Source organism: Chrysemys picta, chromosome 17 (genome assembly GCF_011386835.1).
Source record: "Chrysemys picta bellii isolate R12L10 chromosome 17, ASM1138683v2, whole genome shotgun sequence".
NCBI classification, from domain to species: Eukaryota; Metazoa; Chordata; order Testudines; family Emydidae; genus Chrysemys; species Chrysemys picta.
Genome location: NC_088807.1, coordinates 25,186,818 through 25,208,268, shown reverse-complemented (window position 1 = coordinate 25,208,268; position 21,451 = coordinate 25,186,818). Strand labels below are relative to the sequence as shown.

Here is a 21,451-nt window from a genome sequence, read left to right as displayed (position 1 = left end):
CCTGGGCGGCTCCGGCTCTGTCAGTTTCTAACCCGGCCAGGGCTGAGGGTTGCCGCGTGTTTCCGGGAGATCGTGGGGGGTTTTTAAGCCCGGGGAATCAATGGCCACAGTGGGATTTTTTAACAACAACGGACTAGGGTGATTCAGGGTAAACCGAGGCAGGGTCCTAAAGGGGAACTGGATTAAAAGGACACCCTCCTGCTGTAACCACTGGACCCCACTCCCCTCCCAGAGCTGGTAGAGAACCCAGGAGTCCTGCTCCCAGCCCCTCCCTGCTGTAGCCCACCAGCCCCCACTCCCCTCCCCGGGGAATAGAACCCAGGAGTCCGGGCCCCCAGCGGGTCCGGTCCCCTCCCACAGCCGGATGTGCCCCGGCAGCGTGGCCCGGGGATCTGATGCAATGGTAACCTGATCCCTTCCCAGCCTGCGCCCCGCCCGGCTCCCCCAGTCCGCCCGCTCCGCCGCCCGCGCCGGGACCCTCCGCGCCGCTCCCAGGGTGAGTGATGTGGGGCCCGCCACGTGCGAGACTCAGCCCGGGGCGTCCTGACCTGCCAGAACTTGGCTTGTCCCAGCCTGAACCTGTGGCCTCCCTCCCGGTGCCAGCTGGCCAGCTGTTCCCCTCCCAGGGCCGGGCAGAGAACCCAGGAGTCCTGCCACCCAGCCCTCCCCCACCAGCCCCCACTCCCCTCCCGGAGCTGGGGAGAGAACCCAGGAGTCCTGGCTCCCAGCCCCCCCTGTTCTAACCCACCAGCCCCCACTCCCCTCCCAGAGCCAGGGAGAGAACCCAGGAGTCCTGGCTCCCAGCCCCCCCACTCTAACCATCAGCCCCCACTCCCCTCCCAGAGCTGGGGAGAGAACCCAGGAGTCCTGGCTCCCAGCCCCCCCGTTCTAACCCACCAGCCCCCACTCCCCTCCCGGAGCTGGGGAGAGAACCCAGGAGTCCTGGCTCCCAGCCCCCCCGTTCTAACCCACCAGCCCCCACTCCCCTCCCGGAGCTGGGGAGAGAACCCAGGAGTCCTGGCTCCCAGCCCCCCCTGTTCTAACCCACCAGCCCCCACTCCCCTCCCGGAGCTGGGGAGAGAACCCAGGCATCCCGGCTCCCAGCCCCCCTGCTCTAACCACCAGACCCCCTCTCCCCTCCCAGAGCCAGGGAGAGAACCCAGGAGTCCTGGCTCCCAGCCCCCCTGCTCTAACCACCAGACCCCCTCTCCCCTCCCAGAGCCAGGGAGAGAACCCAGGAGTCCTGGCTCCCAGCCCGCCCCTCCCCTTCCGGAGCTGGGGAGAGAACCCTGGAGTCCTGGCTCCCAGCCCTCCCCTTCCCCCACCAGCCCCCACTCCTCTCCCAGAGCTGGGGAGAGAACTCAGGAGTCCTGGCTCCCAGCCCCCCCCCCGCTCTAACCACCAGCCCCCACTCCCCTCTCAGAGCTGGGGAGAGAACCCAGGAGTCCGGGCTCCCAGCCCCCCCCCGCTCTGACCACTAGACCCCACTTCCCTCCCAGAGCCGGGGAGGGAACCCAGGAATCCTGACTGCAATTTTCCGACTTCAAAGCCAGAGGTGACTGTCTTCCAGTGGCTATTCCTTGTCTGAGTAGCTGGGAGGCTCCTCCTCCTCTTAAGTGTTGAAAAGTTGCTCTGGAAATGTGAACGATCTCTTTCTTTTTGGAGAGAAATTGGCCACTGGACAGAGCAGCGCAAGTTGGAGGTGTTAACAGGGATAGAAATCTCAGGAACAAGGCGAATAGCAGCGGCGGTGCCTACTATTGGGGAGGATTTGAGGAGTAACATTGATCCTGGAATTAGTGGTAACGATTGTAAGTACTCAGGTTGTCTGTAGTATTAATGGAATTGATTTGAGTAACTCTGGCATATGAGTGATATCAACTTGAGTAGTAACTAGCTGGAGTATTAGTGGGATCTATTTGAGTAGTGACTCTTTGGAGTATTGATGTTAGCAATTTGTGTAGTAACTCCATAGTGTATTAGTGGTATTGATTTGAGTAGTAACCATTTGGAGCATTAGTAATTCTTTGGAGTGTTAGTGATATCGATTTGACTAGTAACTCGTTGGAGTATTAGTGGTATTGATTCAAGTAGTAGCTAGTTGGAGTATTAATAACTGGCACAATAATGTTATTGATGTGACTAGTAACTCTTTGGAGTATTAGTGATGTCCATTTGAGTATTAACTTGGGAATACTGGCTGTGTCCATAGTAGCCATTTAGAGTATTAGTAACTCTTTGCAGTATTAGTGGTATCAGTGTGAGTAGTGACCCTTTGGACCATTAGTAACTTTTTGGAGTATTACTTGTGACAATGTTAGTAGTAATTACTTGCAGTATTAGTGGCATTGATTTCACTAGTAACTCTCTGGTGTATTGGTGGTACCCTCTGGCTAGTAACTCTTTGGAGTAACAGTGGTAACAATTGGAGTAATAACGGTAAGTAGTAATGGTGCTTACAATGTGGGTCGTGACTGGAGAATCAGAGGTAACAACTGGAGTGGCAGGGATGGCTGTATTATTGGGAGCAGTGACGGGGTTATGGTGATGTTACTTGTAGGATTAGTGGTTATAACATCAGTGGCTACCGCGTTCTTACAATTAGTGACAGTGTCAGTAGCATAAATCAGGGGATTACGGTGTTCCCAGCATTGGGGTAACAGTCTTGGAGTATGAGTGACGAAGTTCACTATCACCGTGTTTGTGGTGATGTTAATGATACTATTTGTTGTAGCAGTAGCAACAACGTGAGTGATAACGGTTTGGAGTATTTCTGGCAACAGCGTGAGCAGTAACAGTGTAGCTAACACTGTGTGTGGCATGAGCAGGAATGGTGTCTGTAGCATTGTGGAGGGTAACGGTGTTGTTAACACTGTGTAGCGCTAGCAGTAATGGGGTCTGTAGCATTGTGGAGGGTATTGATGTTGCTAATGGTTGTAGCATGAGTAGTAACTGTGTCTGCGCACTGTTGAGGGTAACAGTGTTGCTAACACCGCCTGCAGCACTAATAGGAACAGTGTTTGTAGTGCAGTTGTGGGTAACGGTGTTGCTAACACCATCTGTAGCACTAGCAGGAACAGCGTTTGTAGTGTTGTTGAAGGTAACGGCGTTGCTAACACTGTGTGTTGCACTAGCAGTAACAATGTCTGTTGCACTGCTGAGGGTAAAGGTGTTTCTACACCGTTCCACCTGACCCCACCCTCTCTACACTGGGACAAATGCTGAAGGCCGTGTCTCAGGCAACACCCCCGCTGGGTGCAGGTGAATGGGACGCTCTGTAATGGGGGAGGGGAGGGAAGGGCGGGGAAGCACATGGGGGGCGTCGCTGATGGGTGTGGCGCGCGTTGTGGTCCAGCGATTAGTTTATCCAGCTTCCCAGGCCGCGGCTGGCAAGGGCGCAGGAGCATGGGGTGGGGGTGGGAGCCCTGGGGTTTGCAAGGGGTCTGAGTTTACCCCCCACCTCTCCTGTCCCTTCTTGGTGCAGTCCCTGACCTTGCCCAGCAGGGGGTGCTGTGGGCAGCGGGGCAGGACGCTAGTTGGGGGGGGGGCGTATGGGGGGACAGCAATGCAAGGCCACTGGGGCTCCCCCCTCCTGACTCCCATCTGCTTCCCCGGCTCTGACCAGCCCAGGCTGGGTCCTGTCCCTGGCTCGGGGAGGGGAGTGGGGTCTAGTGGTTAGAGCGGGGGGGCTGGGAACCAGGACTCCTGGGTTCTCTCCCCAGCTCTGGGAGGGCAGTGGGGTCTGGTGGTTAGAGCAGGGGGGTCTGGGAGCCAGGACTCCTGGGTTCTCTCCCCGGCTCTGGGAGGGGAGTGGGGTCTAGTGGTTAGAGCGGGGGGGCTGGGAACCAGGACTCCTGGGTTCTCTCCCCAGCTCTGGGAGGGCAGTGGGGTCTGGTGGTTAGAACAGGGGGGTCTGGGAGCCAGGACTCCTGGGTTCTCTCCCCGGCTCTGGGAGGGGAGTGGGGTCTAGTGGTTAGAGCGGGGGGGGGGGGGGCTGGGAGCCAGGACTCCTGGGTTCCTCTCTGCCTGGTAATTAGCTGTTCCTGACTCTGACACACCCTCAACGGCTGCTAACTATAATTATGTTAGTGCTCCCCCCGGGATATTTTAACGAACACCAGAATAATTACAGCCAATTAGCCATGAGGCCTAATTAAAACTTCTGTCAGATGCAAAGCCGTTAGCGTCAGGGCCCGAAGGGGAAGGCGAAGGCAGAACGCGGCCCCGAGACGCACCCGCCACTGGCCCTTATAGAGACATGAATCCCAGCGGATTGTGTACACACATCACAGTGCGCGGTGGAAACTCCCGCGGCTGCCAGCTGGACCCGGCGCTCCCCCCACAGACCCCACAGTGCCCTGCCCCACAGACCCCACAGCGCCCCCTGCTAGGAGAGGCCAGGGCTGGAGTAGCTGGGTCCAGTGGGGTAAAGCACTCGGAGTCCTGGCTCCCAGCCCCCCGCTCTAACCACTAGCCCCCATTGCCCTCCGGGAGCCGGGGAGAGAACCCAGGAGTCCTGGCTCCCAGCCCCCTGCTCTAACCACTAGCCCCCATTGCCCTCCTGGAGCCGGGGAGAGAACCCAGGAGTCCTGGCTCCCAGCCCCCCGCTCTAACCACTAGCCCCCACTCCCCTCCCAGAGCCGGGGAGAGAACCCAGGAGTCCTGGCTCCCAGCCCCCCTGCTCTAACCACTAGCCCCCATTGCCCTCCGGGAGCCGGGGAGAGAACCCAGGAGTCCTGGCTCCCAGCCCCCCGCTCTAACCACTAGCCCCCATTGCCCTCCTGGAGCCGGGGAGAGAACCCAGGAGTCCTGGCTCCCAGCCCCCCGCTCTAACCACTAGTCCCCATTCCCTTCCTGGAGCCGGGGAGAGAACCCAGGAGTCCTGGCTCCCAGCCCCCCGCTCTAACCACTAGTCCCCATTCCCTTCCTGGAGCCGGGGAGAGAACCCAGGAGTCCTGGCTCCCAGCCCTCCTCACCTCCCCCCCTAACCACTAGGTGTGTATGTTTCTTTAGTGGGAGTGGCGGTGTGTTTGTGGGTGTGTCCCCCTGCTGGAGGGAACAAACCCAGCTCTGTGTGTGTGTGGATTTTGGTCCATGCGTACACGTTGTGTTGGGAGGAAGCAGAGGCATGCATGTGTGGATTGTGTGTGCCGTGGGACTGGCAGGTGTGTGATTGCATTGGGGACAGCTGGCTGTGTGTGTGTGTGTGTGTGTGTGTGTTGGGGGGTAGGCAGGGGTGAGTTGATCAGTTTTGGGGTTGGAGGTGCGTGTTGTGTGTTGGCAGGTGTGCGGTTGTACTGGGCACAGCCAGTTCTGGGTGTTGTGTGTGTGGGAGGGGGCACAGGAGGTGACATGTATGTGTGTCGTGCTGGAGGAGATGTGGTGGTGTAGACCCAAGAGGCTGTGTGTTGGGAACACTTTAGAGTGTGTGTGTTGAACTGTATGTTTGTGTGTTGATCTGTGTGTGTTGGGGATATGTATGTGTGTGTGCTGGCGATACTTTTTTTGTGTAAGTGTTGATCTGTGTGTGTTGGCAGAAAGAAGGGGGTGTCGTGCTGCAGTGGGTGTTGGTGTCCAGGGCCAGCAGGCTGTTTGTGTGTGTGTGTTGATCTCTGTGTTGCATGGCAGTGGGTGTTGTTGTGCAAGGCCAGTAGGTTGTGTGTGTGTGTGAGTGTGTGTTAATCTCTGTGTTGTGTTGCAGGAGGGGTTGTGCAGAGCCAGTGGGCTGTGTATGTCTGTGTGTTCATCTGTGTTGTGTTGCAGGGAGTGTGGTTGTGCGGGGCCAGCAGGCTGTGTATGTGTGTTGATCTGTGTTGTGTTGCAGGGGGTGTGGTTGTGCGGGGCCAGCGGGCTGTGTGTGTGTTGATCTGTGCTGTGTTGCAGGGGGTGTGGTTGTGCGGGGCCAGCGGGCTGTGTGTGTGTTGATCTGTGTTGTGTTGCAGGGGGTGTGGTTGTGCGGGGCCAGCGGGCTGTGTGTGTGTTGATCTGTGCTGTGTTGCAGGGGGTGTGGTTGTGCGGGGCCAGCGGGCTGTGTGTGTGTTGATCTGTGCTGTGTTGCAGGGGGTGTGGTTGTGCGGGGCCAGCGGGCTGTGTGTGTGTTGATCTGTGCTGTGTTGCAGGGGGTGTGGTTGTGCAGGGCCAGCAGGCTGTGTGTGTGTGTGGTGATCTGTGCTGTGTTGCAGGGGGTGTCACTGTGCAGGGCCAGCGGGCTGTGTGTGTGTGTTGATCTGTGTTGTGTTGCAGGGGGTGTCACTGTGCAGGGCCAGCGGGCTGTGTGTGTGTGGTGATCTGTGTTGTGTTGCAGGGGGTGTCACTGTTTAGGGCCAGCGGGCTGTGTGTGTGTGTTGATCTGTGTTGTGTTGCGGGGGGTGTGGTTGTGCAGGGCCAGCGGGCTGTGTGTGTGTGGTGATCTGTGTTGTGTTGCGGGGGGTGGTGGTTGTGCAGGGCCAACGGCTGTGTGTGTGTGTGGATCTGTGTTGTGTTGCGGGGCTGTCGTGTCCTGTGCCCATCTGCACATTGTGCGCTTGCCTCACGCCTGCCCGCCCGCGCAGGGTGTGATTGGCTGGGGCCGTCTCTTGGCGCGGGCGTGCGGCTGGGGGAGCGTGTGGCTCGGCGTGAGACGCCCCCCAACACACACACACACACCCACCCACCCCAGCCCGACCCCGGATCTCTCCGGCCGGCCTGCTCCCCCCTTCCCTCCTCGCACGGGTGAGTGTGAAATGCCGGGTGTGGGTGTGCGCGGGGGGAGACACAACTCCTGGTGCAAGGCCATGAGGCGGTTGCATCAGCCGCCCTGGTGGGGGGGGAGGGGGCGGCGGCAGAGGCCGGGTCGGGGGGCCGCGGATGGGGGGGGGGCAGACAGACGGGGGGGGGAGCATTGTACCCATCCATGGCCCCTATCTCACTGCGAGGGTCTGCAGGGGGGGCCTTTCCCACACCTTTCTGGGGGGGGGTCAGCAAGTTGGGGGGTGCTCTGGTGTTGGCTAGTTTCTCTCCAGCACGTCAGTGGTAAAATCCCAGCACCCCCCCCCAACGTCCCCCCATATCCTCCCCTCCCCCACCCCCACCATTCCCGTCCCCCCCCCCCCCCCAGCCAGCGGCAGCACGTGTTGTGTTCTCATCCCACAGCCAATGCGGCTGCCTGGGAGCTAGGGGCCCTTCCCGGCCCTGGGGGGGAGTGGGGGCTAGTGGTTAGAGCGGGGGGGGGGGGCTGGGAGCTAGGGGCCCTTCCCGGCCCTGGGGGGGAGTGGGGGCTAGTGGTTAGAGCGGGGGGGGGGCTGGGAGCTAGGGGCCCTACCCGGCCCTGGGGGGGAGTGGGGGCTAGTGGTTAGAGCGGGGGGGGGCTGGGAGCTAGGGGCCCTGCCCGGCCCTGGGGGGGAGTGGGGGCTAGTGGTTAGAGCGGGGGGCGGGGGGGGGGGGCTGGGAGCTAGGGGCCCTTCCCGGCCCTGGGGGGGAGTGGGGGCTAGTGGTTAGAGCGGGGGGGGGGGCTGGGAGCTAGGTGCCCTGCCCGGCCCTGGGGGGGAGTGGGGGCTAGTGGTTAGATGAGGGGGGGGCTGGGAGCCAGGACTCCTGGGTTCTCTCCCCGGCTCTGGGAGGGGAGTGGGGGCTAGTGGTTAGAGCAGGGGGGCTGGGAGCCCGGACTCCTGGGTTCTCTCCCCGGCTCTGGTAGTGGGGTGCCCTGGGCAGCTCCTCAAGGCCTCGTGCCACATCAGCACCTGGCCCTTCCTGACCTTTCCCCCAGTCTCAGTTTCCGATGCCAGGGCCCCGCTTTGCGGGGGAGGGAGCTAGAGGTTGGGGCCTGAGCAGGGTGGGCCGCTGCCACCTCGGGGCAGGAACAGGAAGGCGAGGCAGGGAGCCTCAGACTGGGACTGATCTGAGCAAGGAAGTAGAACCCAGGTGTCCGGGCTCCCAGTCCCGCCCCCCCCCCGACGCACCTGCTCTAACCACTAGACTCCCTTCCCCTCCCAGAGCCAGGGAGAGAACCCAGAAGTCCAGGCTCCCAGCCCCCCTGCTCTAACCACTAGACCCCACTCCCCTCCCAGAGCCAGGGAGAGAACCCAGGAGTCCTGGCTCCCAGCCCCCCTGCTCTAACCACTAGCCCCCACTCTCCTTCCAGAGCCTGGGAGAGAACCCAGGAGTCCTGGCTCCCAGCCCCCCGTGCTCTAACCATCGGACCCCACTCCCCTCCCAGAGCCAAGAATAGAACCCAGGAGACCGGGCGTGTCCGTCCTGTCCTGAGGGATCAGGCATCAAAGTTAAGCCCCAGCATGTGGGAAATGCAGGAACGGGCGCAGCGCCAGCTCCTGCCCTGAGGGGGAGCCAGGCGCCTTCCCACCCCACCCAGCTAAGACGGGCGCACAACCTGCGGGCGGCCGCTGTTCCCGTGCGTTCCCTGCCGCTCCGTTACTGAAGACATTAGCCAACCCGCTGACTCTGCCACACCCTGCTCTCACCACTAGCCCCCAGTCCCCTCCCAGAGCCGGGGAGAGAACCCAGGAGTCCTGGCTCCCAGCACCCCGGCTCTAACCACCAGCCCCCACTCCCCTCCCAGAGCCGGGGAGAGAACCCAGGAGTCCTGGCTCCCAGGCCCCCCTGCTCTAATCACTAGCCCCCACTCCCCTCCCAGAGCCAGGGAGAGAACCCAGGAGTCCTGGCTCCCAGCCCCCCCTGCTCTAACCACCAGCCCCCACTCCCCTCCCAGAGCCGGGAGAGAACTCAGGAGTCCTGGCTCCCAGCCCCCCCCCCTCACCACCAGCCCCCACTCCCCTCCCAGAGCTGGGGAAAGAACCCAGAAATCCTGGCTCCCAGCCCCCCCTGCTCTCACCACTAGACCCCACTCCCCTCCCAGTGCCGTGAGTTTGTTGGTGACATTCTCTCTGTCCCATCACGGAGGGGAAGTGTTGTCGAGTGGTTGGGAAGCTATTCTAGGCCTCCCAGGACCTGGGATGACTAGCTGTGCCTCAGTTTCCCCACCTGAAAAATGGTGGGCAGGGGGGGAGGCTTCTTTGTGATCAGCTTGTTGCATCCACCAGTGGGCACCCCCCTCCCCACCACCAGGCAATCGGTTCAACTATTGCTTTGCTCTCGGTATGGGGGGAGGAAGGGATGAGTCACATGAAACCCTGCCCCCCCCCAGGTGGTTGGTGTGACAGGATGGATCAGGCGAGGTTTTTCCAGCCGAGATCGGGAAGTGTTAATGCCCGTGGACAAAGCCTCGTTTGTAATCCCATGTCTAATTCTGCTCCCGCGTGTTAAGGATTGGGAGAGGAGAAATTGTCCATTTCACGGCACTCAACGTGCTCAGATTTCATCAGTCAAAGGGAATTAGGCACCGAAATGCGTTTGACGAGCCGGGCCTGACTGATTCGAAAATGGGACATTTCACCTGTAGGAAACTGGGTTACTTAGGACGTTTGAAATGTACAGAAATCGGAATTTAATCATCGAAAAGGGAGCAGTTTCAAGAAAGAGGCTAATTAGGAACTTTGAAAAGTGAAGATTTGGAAATTGGATTGAGCGGCAAATTCAAAATGAGGAGGATTGGCTGAATCAGGCCATTTAAAAATTGGAAATTTAAAAAAAAATCCATTTTCAAAAGAAGATTGTTTGTGAAATTGGAAATTGAAGCAAATTGTAGTAATTAGAACTTTTGAAATGTAAAAACTGGAAAGATGTGATGACTCTGATTAAAAACATTTGATATTTCAAAAGTTTTCAAAAGTGAAAAGGACATTTTGAATGTCCAACGGTACAAAGTTGGACACTTCCAAAATAAGGAACTTGGCTTAACGAGATGAATGGACGTCCCGGTGTTTTTCAAGTAGTTTCATTAGCAAATCTGACGTTTCAAAATGAGGAAAATGGATTAATTGGAAATGTTGACATTTCAGAAATAGAGCAAAGGTTTATTCCGGACTTTTTCAATGTCAAAAATAGAAACTGATTCAATGAAAACAGTTTGAACTTGGGAATATTTGCTTTATTAGAAAATCAACGATGTCAGTACAAGATAATTTGGATGGTTTAGGTAAACCGACAGTTCCAAATGTAACACGTGTTTTTGTTAGGAAAATTGAAATGTCAGAATTAGAAAGAATGGATTCATTGGACAAACTGAGGCTTTGAAATGAGAAAACTTCAAGTAGAAATTTTGGCGTTTCTAAAAATAGAAACGGTGGCGGCATTTGAAAAAGTGGCATTTCGAACGTAGAGGGGAAAAGGGACCATTTAGGAAATTAGCTCACGTGGCAAAATGCAACTTTCAAAGGAGAAAATCAGCTCGGTTAGACGACGCGACGTTGCAGAATTCAGAAAATTGGAGGCTTAACGACTAACGACCCAAAAGTTCCCCGAGACGTTTTGGGTGAAAGTCTCAGACTGAGCAAAAAGGCCAGTCTTTGATAGGGAAAAAACCAACAACTTTTGGATGTAAAGTTCTTGATTCCCTGCGGGATAAACGCGTCTCAGCTGTACCGCCGTCACGGGCCAGTTTGCGGTCAAGATGGGGTGTTTTGCTAAAAGATCTGCCCAGGGGTTGTATCGGAGCTCGGATTCGGTGATCCCGGAAGTCCCAACTGAGCTTGAGATCTGTGAATTCTTGACCGGGGATGATGGGAAGACGCCGTCCTGGGGGTGGATCCGTCAGGGCCGTCGCCTCTTTGCGTTCATTTTTCGTCCGCGGGAGCCCAGCTGACGGGCAGCGGCGAATCTCGTGTTCATACCATTGGCCATCCTAGGAGACTGTCCCCTGCTGCCCGCCCTGCTCTAATCACTAGACCCCAGTCCCCTCCCAGAGCCGGGGAGAGAACCCAGGAGTCCTGGCTCCCAGCCCCCCCTGCTCTAATCCACTAGACCCCACTGCCCTCCCAGAGCCAGGGAAAGAACCCAGGAGTCCTGGCTCCCAGCCCCCCCCCTGCTCTAACCACCAGCTCCCACTCCCCTCCCAGAGCCAGGGAGAGAACCCAGGAGTCCTGGCTCCCAGCCCCCCCAGCCCACGCTGGGAATGAGCTTCTCCTTCGTTTGGGTGGGGGCATTCCTGGCTGACCCTTTTCTCTGGGTTTCTAGGTGGGAAGGTGACCCATGCGCTGTGCCCCAGGTGTGATCTCTTACACACACACCCCGTCCACACCCTGAACCGGCCCGCGTCTGCCATGGAACTGCAGAAGATGGAGGAGCAGGAGGGGCTGGAGATGTTAAACGGGTCTGTCCCAGAGTGTGACAAAGCCAGCGGCCTGGAAGATGGGTGAGTATCAGGGGGCCGGGGGGGTGGGAACGGACGGGGGTATCGGGGGGGCTAGTGGGGGGAGTAATGGAGGTATCTGGGTGAGTAACCAGGGCTACCGGGGGCATCTGGGCGGGCGACCCCTGCAGCGGAAAGGGGGAGGCTCTGGGGAAGGGACCCAGGCATCCGAGCTCGCAGCCCACTCACCCTGCGGCCCTTCCCCTTGCAGGGACCCCGCAGCGGAGGTGACGGCGGCCGAGCAGGAGGGCTTCCTGCCCCACACCACCAGCAAGAAGCTGAGCCAGTTCACCGACGTAAGTGGGACCCAGGCGTCCGGGCCCCGACGCAGAGCTGATCCCAACCCCCGGCAGCCAGTCCTTTGAGTAGTCCCTCGCCTCTTTGACCCCTGCCCTTTGACATTTCATTGGACCCTCGCCCGATGTCCCCTTTGACCCCTGCTCTTTGACCTTTCATTGATGCCACACCCCATGGCGCTTTTAACCTCTGACCCTCACTGTCCTTTGCCCTTTGACCTCGGAGCTTGCCCCTCCTCTTTTGCTCTTTGACCTCTGACCCTTGCCTTCAGCTCTTTGCACTTTCTCGTTGCCCTTCCTCTTTGGCAGCCCCGTTGTCCTTTGACCTCTGACGCTTGTCCTCGCCTTGAAGTGGTTTGATCTTTGACCTCCGATTTTTGCCCTCTCCTCGTTGACCTTTGATCTTTGGTGTATGACCCGTGCCCTCCTATTCATGCAATGTGTTCTTTGGCCGTTGTCCGCTCCGTTAATTGCTTTGTTCTTTGACCTCTGACCCTTGCCCTTTCCTCCCTTGCCCTTTGACCTCTGCCCTCCCCCAGGCTCTCACCCCGCCCCGTCTCTCTCTCTTACCCGCAGTTCGAGGGGAAGACGTCGTTTGGGATGTCGGTCTTTAACCTCAGCAACGCCATCATGGGCAGCGGCATCCTGGGCCTCGCCTACGCCATGAGCAACACGGGCATTGCGCTCTTCATGTGAGTGCTGCCCCCACAGGGCACTGCCCAGGGGAAGGTCACCATGCTGGGGTCACTGCTGCCCCCACAGGGCACTGCCCGGGGGAAGGTCGCCATGCTGGGGTCACTGCTGCCCCCACAGGGCACTGCCCGGGGGAAGGTCGCCATGCTGGGGTCACTGCTGCCCCCACAGGGCACTGCCCGGGGGAAGGTCGCCATGCTGGGGTCACTGCTGCCCCCACAGGGCACTGCCCGGGGGAAGGTCGCCATGCTGGGGTCACTGCTGCCCCCACAGGGCACTGCCCAAGGAAGATTGCAGTGCTGGGATCAGTGAGATATACTCCTCCTCCACCAGGCAGCGCCGATGGGTGGGAGCTATAGCAAACGGAGCCAGGACTCCTGGGTTCTCACCCTAGCTCTAGGAGGGGAGTGGGATCTAATGGTCGGAGGGGCGGGGGGCTGGTAGCCAGGACTCCTGGGTTCTCTCTCTAGCTCCGGGAGGGGAACTTCCAGCTGCCCACCTTTCTCTTTGCAGCGTGCTACTGATCTGCATCGCCATGCTCTCCGCTTACTCCATCCACCTGCTGCTGAAATGTGCCGGCGTCGTAGGTGAGTGGGGGGGGAGGGGAAGCTCCCGGCTCCTCCAGCCCCGGCTCGCCCAGCGGGGGGCACCGACGCTCTCTAACTCCTGTCTTTTCCCTCCCGTGCAGGGATCCGCGCCTACGAACAGCTGGGTTACCGAGCATTCGGCCCGGGCGGCAAGGTGGTGGCGGCGGTGGTCATCTGTGTGCACAACACGGGAGGTGAGAGTCTGATCTAGCCACTAGCCCCCACTCCCCGCCCAGAGCTGGGCAGGGAACCCAGGCATCCTGGCTCCCAGCCCCCCCTGCTCTAACCACTAGCCCCCACTCCTCTCCCAGAGCCGGGAAGAGAACCCAGGCGTCCTGGCTCCCAGCCCCCCCTGCTCTAACCCATTAGCCCCCACTCCCTGCCCAGAGCCGGGCAGGGAACCCAGGCATCCGGGCTCCCAGCCCCCCCCCCCTGCTCTAACCACTATCCCCCACTTCCCTCCCAGAGCCGGGGAGAGAACCCAGGAGTCCTGGCTCCCAGCCCCCCCTGCTCTAACCCATTAGCCCCCAGTCCCCGCCCAGAGCCAGGGAGGGGACCCAGGCGTCCTGACGCTGGTGTTTGTTTTGCAGCCATGTCCAGTTACCTGTACATTGTGAAATATGAGTTGCCTCTAGTGATACAGACGTTCCTGGGTCTGACGGAGAACACCGGGTGAGTGAGATCGCGTGGGGCACTAGCCCCGGGCCCCTTTCCCGCCCTACTGCCAGCCAGCCCCTGCCCTGTGGGCAGATGGGAGCCGCCACCCACTAGAGGGGAAAGGCCCCGGGCCGCATTCCTGTATAAATGGGGACATCTGGCTCTCCTGTTCACGTGCCTTCCCTGCCTGGTCATGGTGCCCTCATCCCCTACAGTCAGCCCTCCCCTCACACCATCCTACCAGACCCCACTCACCTCCCAGAGCTGGGGAGAGAACCCAGGAGTCCGGACTCTCGGTCCCCCCCGCTCTAACCACTAGCCCCCACTCCCCTCCCAGAGCCAGGGAGAGAACCCAGGAGTCCGGGCTCTCGGCCCCACGGATTGCATCGAGCCATGGAGAAGAAGCTCTCTAATTCCATAGGGCTCCTGGTGGGTCCCGTAGAAGGTTCTAATCTCCCCCCCCCCCCCCGTGTCACCTGGGGCCGTTCCTGCCCCCTCCCCCCCATGTCTCGCTCTGGCCCAAGGCAGGAGTGTTTCTCCTCGGCCCCGCCTCTCCCAGCAGGGGGTGCTGTGGGGTGCTGGCCACGGGGGGGGGGGGGGGGGGCTGCTCCCAGCTGCTCCATCCCCGCCTCCCCCAGCAGGAGGCTTTGCGGGGTGCTGACCCCCCCCCCCGTGTCTCCCAGGAGCTGGTACATGAACGGCAACGTGCTAATTGTCATCGTCAGCGTCTGCGTCATCCTTCCCCTGGCGCTCATGAAACATCTCGGTGAGTGTGGGGTTGGGTGTGTGTGTGGGGGGTGGGGGGTGGCGCCCCCTGCTGGTAAGGATCAGCCCTGCGTGTCTCACCCTCTCTCCCCTCCCCCACAGGCTATCTGGGGTACACCAGCGGGCTCTCGCTGACCTGCATGGTCTTCTTCCTCATCTCGGTGAGCCCGCCCTGCCCCCCAACCCGCTGTCCCTCCCCCACCTGCCCGCCAGGGAGAGAACCCAGGCATCCTGGCTCCCAGCTCCCTGGCTGGCTGGCTGGTGGGGGGGGTAACCCCTGCTGAGGAAGGGGTGTGTCTCACCGCCCCCTCCCCCCCGTGGCTCCCCCCAGGTGATCTACAAGAAGTTCCAGATCTCCTGCCCGCTGAACGGGACCGAGCCCGTGACCCCCCTCGTCTACTACAACGGGCACAACACCAGCACCAGCGCCGCCAGCACCACCGGGGACGAGTGCACGCCCCAGACCTTCACCGTCAACTCCCAGGTGGGAGCGGGGGTGGGGGCCAGTGGTTAGAGCACGGGGGGCTGGGAGTCAGGACTCCTGGGTTCTCTCCCTGGCTCTGGGAGGGGAGTGGGGTCTGTTGCGGATTGTGGGGGAGTTAGGGCCCTGCACCCCTCTTCCCGAGATTCACTGCGACTCTCAGCCAACCAGTAAAGCAGAAGGTTTATTTAAGGACAGGAACACAGTCTCAAGCAGAGCGTGTAGGTACGACCAGACCCCCTCAATTAGGTCCCTCTGGGAGGTTCAGGGAGCTTAGACCCCAGCTTGGGGTTCCCTGAGTTGTACCACCCAGCCCCAACCGAAACTAAACTCCCAACTCCTCCCGCTGCTCCTCTCCTTTGTTCAGTCTCCCGGGCAGAAGGTGTTAATTCTCCCCACCCCCGTTCCTGGCTCAGGTTACAGCTCAGGTAGCTTCCTTCAAGGGAAGTCCCACATCCCCACTGCAACCCCCCTGCAACATTCCCAGGTCAAATCTGCCCTGCTCCCTGCTCCGTCACAGGGTCTAGTGGTTAGAGCTGTGGGGGCTCAGAGCCAGGACTCCTGGGTTCTCTCCCTGGCTCTGGGAGGGGAGTGGGGTCTAGTGGTTAGAGCTGTGGGGGCTGGGAGTCAGGACTCCTGGGTTCTCTCCCTGGCTCTGGGAGGGGAGTGGGGTCTAGTGGTTAGAGCAGGGGGGCTGGGAGCCAGGACTCCTGGGTTCTCTCCCTGGCTCTGGGAGGGGAGTGGGGTCTAGTGGTTAGAGCTGTGGGGGCTCAGAGCCAGGACTCCTGGGTTCTCTCCCTGGCTCTGGGAGGGGAGTGGGGTCTAGTGGTTAGAGCTGTGGGGGCTGGGAGTCAGGACTCCTGGGTTCTCTCCTGGCTCTGGGAGGGGAGTGGGGTCTAGTGGTTAGAGCTGGGGGGCTGGGAGTCAGGACTCCTGGGTTCTCTCCTGGCTCTAGCAGTTAGCCCTTCCCTTCCCCCCGCAGACCGCGTACACCATCCCCATCTTGGCTTTCGCATTCGTCTGTCACCCGGAGGTGCTGCCCATCTACACAGAGCTGCGCAGGTGAGGGGCGGAGAGAGGGAAGGGCCGGGTGGGTTCAGGGACATCGAGTCAGTGGGAAGGGAGTGGGGTCCAGTGGGGGGGGCTGGGAGCCCGGACTCCTGGGTTCTCCCTGCCAGCCCCCAGGGCAGGGCGGCGTTTGACCCCTCTGTCCCCCGCCAGAGCCTCGAGGCGGCGCATGCAGAGCGTGGCGAACGTCTCCATCCTGGCCATGTTCATCATGTACCTGCTGACGGCCATCTTCGGCTACCTCACCTTCTACGGTAAGGCAGTGCGGGGCTGGCCCCCTCCAGCAGGGGGCGCAGGGTCCCCTTCCCAGGGCTCGGCTCCCCCCTCGCTCTCCGCACTGACCCCATCAGCGCCCCCAGCACCCTCTCTGACCAACCCCTCTCCCCCCCCCGCAACCCCACCGCTACGGCTGTGCGTCCCTCCCGGTTCCTCCACCCCTCACCGGGCCCAGCTGGGCTCCCGGCTAACGGCCGGCCCTCCGGCCCTTCCGTGTCCCACAGGGAACGTCGAACCGGAAATGCTGCACACGTACAGCGAGGTGGATCCCCTGGACCGGCTCATTCTCTGCGTCCGCCTGGCCGTGTTGATGGCCGTCACACTGACAGTGCCCGTGGTGCTCTTCCCGGTATGTGTCCCGGCTGCTCTGCCCCAGAGGCGGCTGCATCTCGGCGCCGGGCGAGCTGTCTTGGTGTGGTGTTATGTGTGGCTGTTCCCTCGCTGCTGCACCCCAGAGGCAGCTGCATCTCGGTGCTGGGTGAGCCACCGCCGTATCCCTTACTTCTTTCCTTGTCTCCTCCCAGATCCGCAGAGCCATCCAGCAGCTACTCTTCCACGGGAAGGATTTCAGCTGGGTTCGGCATGTGAGCATCGCTATCTGCCTTCTGTTCTTGGTCAATCTCCTGGTCATCTTTGTCCCTAACATCCGGGATATCTTTGGAGTCATTGGTAAGTCCCTGGCTTCAAATGGGCTGGGGGTTGGCCCTCCAAGGCGAACTGTCTCCATGCAGCATTATATGCGGCTGTTCTCCAGTTGCCCCGCCCCGGAGGTGGCTGCGTTTCAGCGCCAGGCAAGCCATCCCTGTGCGGCGTTATGTGTGGCTGCTCCACAGCTGCCTCATCCCACCCCAGAGGTAGTTACATCTTTGACCTTTCTCCTCTCTCTTCCCAGGCGCCACCTCCGCACCCAGTCTCATTTTTATCCTCCCCAGCATCTTCTACCTCCGCATCGTTCCCAATGAAAAAGAACCGCTGAGATCCAGGCCAAAAATCCAGGTACCCACCGCTGGGGGGGGTGCAGTGCCCTGGGGAGCGGGGGGCTCGGTGCGGGGGCACCATTCTGTGGCGAGCAGGGGGCTCGGTGGGGGGTGCCATGCTGTGGGGTGGGGGCGGGGAGCTCAGCGGAGGGTTCTGTGCTGTACTTTGGGGCTCACCTTGTCCTCCCCCTCCCGCCCCCCAGGCCGCCTGTTTCGCTGCCCTCGGCTTCATTTTCATGGTGATGAGTCTCAGCTTCATCGTGGCTGACTGGGTGACGACTGGACGGAGCAGCAGCGGGGGGCACTGACCCGCCCCCCCCCGCCGACCCCCGGCACAGACACATGGACCCCACTGGGCCGGCTCGGGGGGCCCAGCCGTCGCTGGGGCAAGAGCACCGCCACCTCCCATTGGCCCTTGCTCCGCTGCAGCCATGGCAACGCTGAGACCAACGCTAGGGCCACCCATTGCCGACTGTTACCATGGCAACGCTACAGACCCTGGCAGCGACTGGTGTCCATGGGAACGGTGCCAAGGCCCTTCCATCGACTGTTACTGTGGCAATGCTACAGCGACTGGTTTCCATGGAAATGGTGCGAAGGCCCTTCCATGGGCCACCTGTTACCACGGCAATGCTACAGCTCCTGGCAGCGACTGGTGTCCATGGGAACGGTGCCAAGGTCCTTCCATCGGTTGACTGTTACCGTGGCAACGCTACAGCTCCTGGCAGTGACTGGTTTCCATGGGAATGGCGCTAAGGCCCTCCTATGTGTGCCCTGTAGTCATGGCAGCCTCCCATTTCCATGGGACAAAGGTCCTGATTGGCCCATCGGTGCCATGGCAACGGCAGGTTCCCCACGACTACTGAGTTGCCTGACTACAGCGCAACTGGGTTCTCCTTAGCTCCCTGTCGCCGTGGCAACATGGCAGGTCCCCAGGGGAACAACACCAGGCCTTTGTTGCTGTGACAACGCTTGGGCCACTGCTGGAGTGGGTGGGTGGGGGGTCCCATAGCAACAGTTCCCTCCAGACAATGCCTCCCACCTCTTTGGTTCCCATGGAGACAGGAACACCCCCTCTCCCCCGCTTGTACTCATTCCCTGGCATCAGTCGAAGAGGGACTGTGAATCTGACTGTGCCAGGGCGGGGGCCAGGTGGATCCATGGCACCCTTATTTATTGGTCTTATTTAATTCGGAGCCGGCAGCCAGACCAAAGAGCGATGCCGGGCTCACTGCTGGGGCCAGGATCGTGACACCCCCCCAGGACTCCTGGGTCCCATCCCCAGCGACGGGGCCATGGGCTGTCCACTTTTTTGTGCCTCAGTTTCCCCACTGGGAGATAGGGGCGTGTTCCCATCCTGCTGAGGATTAACCCTCGAGTGTCTGAATTCTCTGGGACCGGAGGAGACGCTGTTACTTTTACAGTAATGGGGGAGGCAGGGGGTGAGCGTCCCATGGAGCCTCAGGACGCCTGGGTTCTACCCGGGACGCCTGGCTTCCTGAGCGGGGCTGGGGGCGGGAGGGGAAGCCGTGCGCCTACAGGCCTGTTTGCCGCCTGGGACAGGCCCCAACCACGGTGCAGAATTCGCCCCAAGTCAGCACCCTCCCCCCACCACACGGGGGCGCCGCTGGTCGAGCCAGTTGAATGCCCCCCTTTCATCTGGGTGTCGGGGCGGGCGTTTATCGAACCCTGGGTCTCGGTTCTCTTTTCAAACTACCTCACCACCCAGAGACAGCCGAGGGTCACTAATGCTGCTCGCCCCAGCCCCTTCAGAGAGCAAGAGGTTAAGGACAGGGCTGTCGGGGGGGGGCACCTCCTTGAGCGCGGGGTGGGAGACAATCCAGGTACAGGCGCCCCCTCGGAGCCGGAGAACGCTCTGTCCGCCCTGTCGAGAAATCCTGGAGCCTCTGCTTCCTCCTCCAGAAACGTCTAGATCTCGTCCCAATGGCTCTTTCTCCCCTCCAGAAAAATCCTCGTGCCTATGTGTTTTCATCCAGAAACGAATAGTTCCCACTCCGGCGCCTCCTCTAGAAAAATCCTGACACCTCTGCTTCTGCCTCCAGCTATCTCTAGATCTCACCCCGGTGGTGCCTCTCTCTCCTCTAGAAAAATCCCAGCGCCACCACTTCCTCCTCCAGAGATCTCTAGATCTTGCCCCGATGCCACCATCTCCCTTCTAGAAGGATCCTTATGCCTACATGTTTTCCTCCAGAAACCTCTACATCCCACCCTGATGGCTCCATTTCCCTATCTATCTCATAGAGCTGGAAGGGACCTTGAAAGGTCATCAAGTCCAGTCCCTTGCCTTCACAGCAGGACCAAGTACCGTCCCTGACAGATTTTGCCCCAGATCCCTAAATGGCCCCCTCAAGGATTGAACTCACAACCCTGGGTTTAGCAGGCCAATGCTCAAACCACTGAACTATCCCCCCCAGAAAAGTCCCAACACCCCCAGCCACATCTGCACAGCTCCCCCACCACTGTGGCCTTAGCACTCAATGCCTCTTCAGCCAGTGCCTTAAACTCCCACTCCCCCCCGGTGCAGCCCCCTGGCTTCACAGTAGCCATCTCCTGCCCCGCAAATTCAACCGCAACCCTGGTGAGTCTGCCCCCGCCCTGACACAGCAGTTATATTGGCAGAAAGGGGCCCTACAGAGACTCAGGACTCCTGGGTTCTCTCCCCGGCTCTGGGAGGGGAGTGGGGCCTAGTGGTTAGAGCTGGGAGCCAGGACTCCTGGGTTCTCTCCCTGGCTCTGGGAGGGGAGTGGGGCCCAGTGGTTAGAGCTGGGAGCCAGGACTCCTGGGTTCTACCACCAGTGCTCCCATCTTCGCCCTCTCCAGAAACTGGTTTCTCCCTTTCTACTGGCGTAATTTGGGTTTTCATTTTGGAAGGAAGCATTTGAGAAACAAACATTTTCAGGCTTCCCTCCACCCCCTGCCCAAAATACGAAACCCTCAAATGGGAAATTCTCCCTGTTTCAAACAAAAATCTGCTTCCCCCCCCCCCCGCCCCATGTTCTGATTTTTTCGGAAAAGTGTGGGGGGGGAGGCCCCCAAAATGACTTTTGTTTTGCCAGTGGGGGAAATTGGCTGCCATGATAAACAAATCAAGGCTCGGTCCAACTAAAGCTACCGCGCCACAACAGATCTGTCAGAATCCTCCGGTTCCGGGTCTGGCCCGGAGCCGAAGAAAACAATGACGTTTTGCGAGCCACCCGGGGGAACACCCCCCTTCCCAAAATTGGGCGATCACGCAACCGACTCAGAGCGACTGATCTCTTCTTGGGCCGACAGCTGGGAAAAGAGACATGTTTCCAAACTTGTGCAGAGCTCATGTCTTTCCCCTGGCAGTCGGGCTGGGAAAAGAGACGTGTCCTGTCCAGCCAACGCTGCCAACCCCCTCTTGTGTCCCCCCCCAATGTCCTTTCCCGGAAGGAGAAACAAGAAAAAGACCATTTTGGAAAGCGGGATTTTTGCCTTCATGGGAGGATCTCAAAACTCAGCTTTCCCCCTTACTAACTCTCAGGACGTTTGCCAAACCGTCGCGTTTCCTTTTCAGGGCCTGGCATTGCCTGGGGCTCGGGGACGCTGGTAGAAGGGGCCCGGGTTCAGATTCTGGGGTGGGTGGGTTCTAGGCCTGGTTAATTCAGGGCTGGCCTGGATGGAATAATCGCACCGGGGACAGCCCCCCGAACTGAAAACCCTCATCCCGCCAGCCCCTAAAGTCCGCGTCTTGGTCCATTGATCCTGCCTGGATTCACGTGACTCCAGATGCACGAGGCTTTACGGGGGGGGAGCGGGGATAAAAGGGCCCCTCAAAGCACTATTTTGGTCAGCACGTCGTCCCCAATGCTACGGACAAAGCCAAAAGACCCCCCCCCATTTCAGCAGGGGTTCCTCCCCATGACTGGGGGGGGGCAATGCTGTGGGGAGGGGCAGCGCAAGGTGAAAGCAATGCATGGAGCCGGTGGCTTTTGTACGGTCGCTCTGGGTTTCAATAAATAACAACCGGACTTTTTCCCCCTGCCTGAGTCGTCTGTGTGTGTGGGTCAGAGGGAAGGGGGGTCTATGAGGGGAGGGGGAGGCTGGGGGTTATGGAGGAGGCAGGGGAGGGAAGTTAGGGGGTGAGTGGAGGGGAGGGGGAGATGGAGGAGACAGCGGAGGGAAGTTGGGGGGGTGAGTGTGAAGGAGGGGGGGTTAAGGAGGAGGGTGTTGCAGGGAGGGGAAGGGGGGAGGGACGGGGCATGGGGTTGGGGGCAGGGCCCTAGCGGTACATTACCCACCATAGAGAGGCAGCTTGAGCCAGTCCCCGAAACAGCCCCTCCCCCACAGCACAGCTAGGCTGCCCTCCTCTGACTTGGGGGGGGGGGTCCCCACACCCCCAAAGGTGCGTCGGACTCAGAAAATGC

At 60.1% G+C, this 21,451-nt stretch overlaps 1 protein-coding gene across 4 annotated transcripts; it reads left to right on the top strand.

The window, feature by feature from the left end:
- The first annotated feature begins 340 nt into the window (after positions 1-340).
- Positions 341-21,060, top strand: SLC38A5 (solute carrier family 38 member 5). 4 transcript variants are annotated; one of them, XM_065571322.1, is made up of 16 exons: positions 341-496; positions 11,068-11,245; positions 11,454-11,538; positions 12,115-12,230; positions 12,745-12,818; positions 12,920-13,012; positions 13,409-13,490; positions 14,159-14,241; positions 14,343-14,401; positions 14,572-14,724; positions 15,704-15,783; positions 15,943-16,043; positions 16,290-16,414; positions 16,590-16,734; positions 16,958-17,061; positions 17,246-21,060. In XM_065571322.1, exons 2-16 carry the CDS (start codon positions 11,154-11,156, stop codon positions 17,348-17,350), a joined length of 1,497 nt encoding a protein of 498 aa, XP_065427394.1. In that variant the 5' UTR covers positions 341-496; positions 11,068-11,153; the 3' UTR covers positions 17,351-21,060. The 4 variants fall into 4 exon arrangements, with proteins under 4 accessions (XP_065427394.1, XP_065427395.1, XP_065427396.1 ...); XM_065571323.1 differs by lacking the exon at positions 341-496 and adding an exon at positions 1,441-1,555; XM_065571324.1 differs by lacking the exon at positions 341-496 and adding an exon at positions 1,654-1,811.
- Positions 21,061-21,451: the final 391 nt, after the last annotated feature.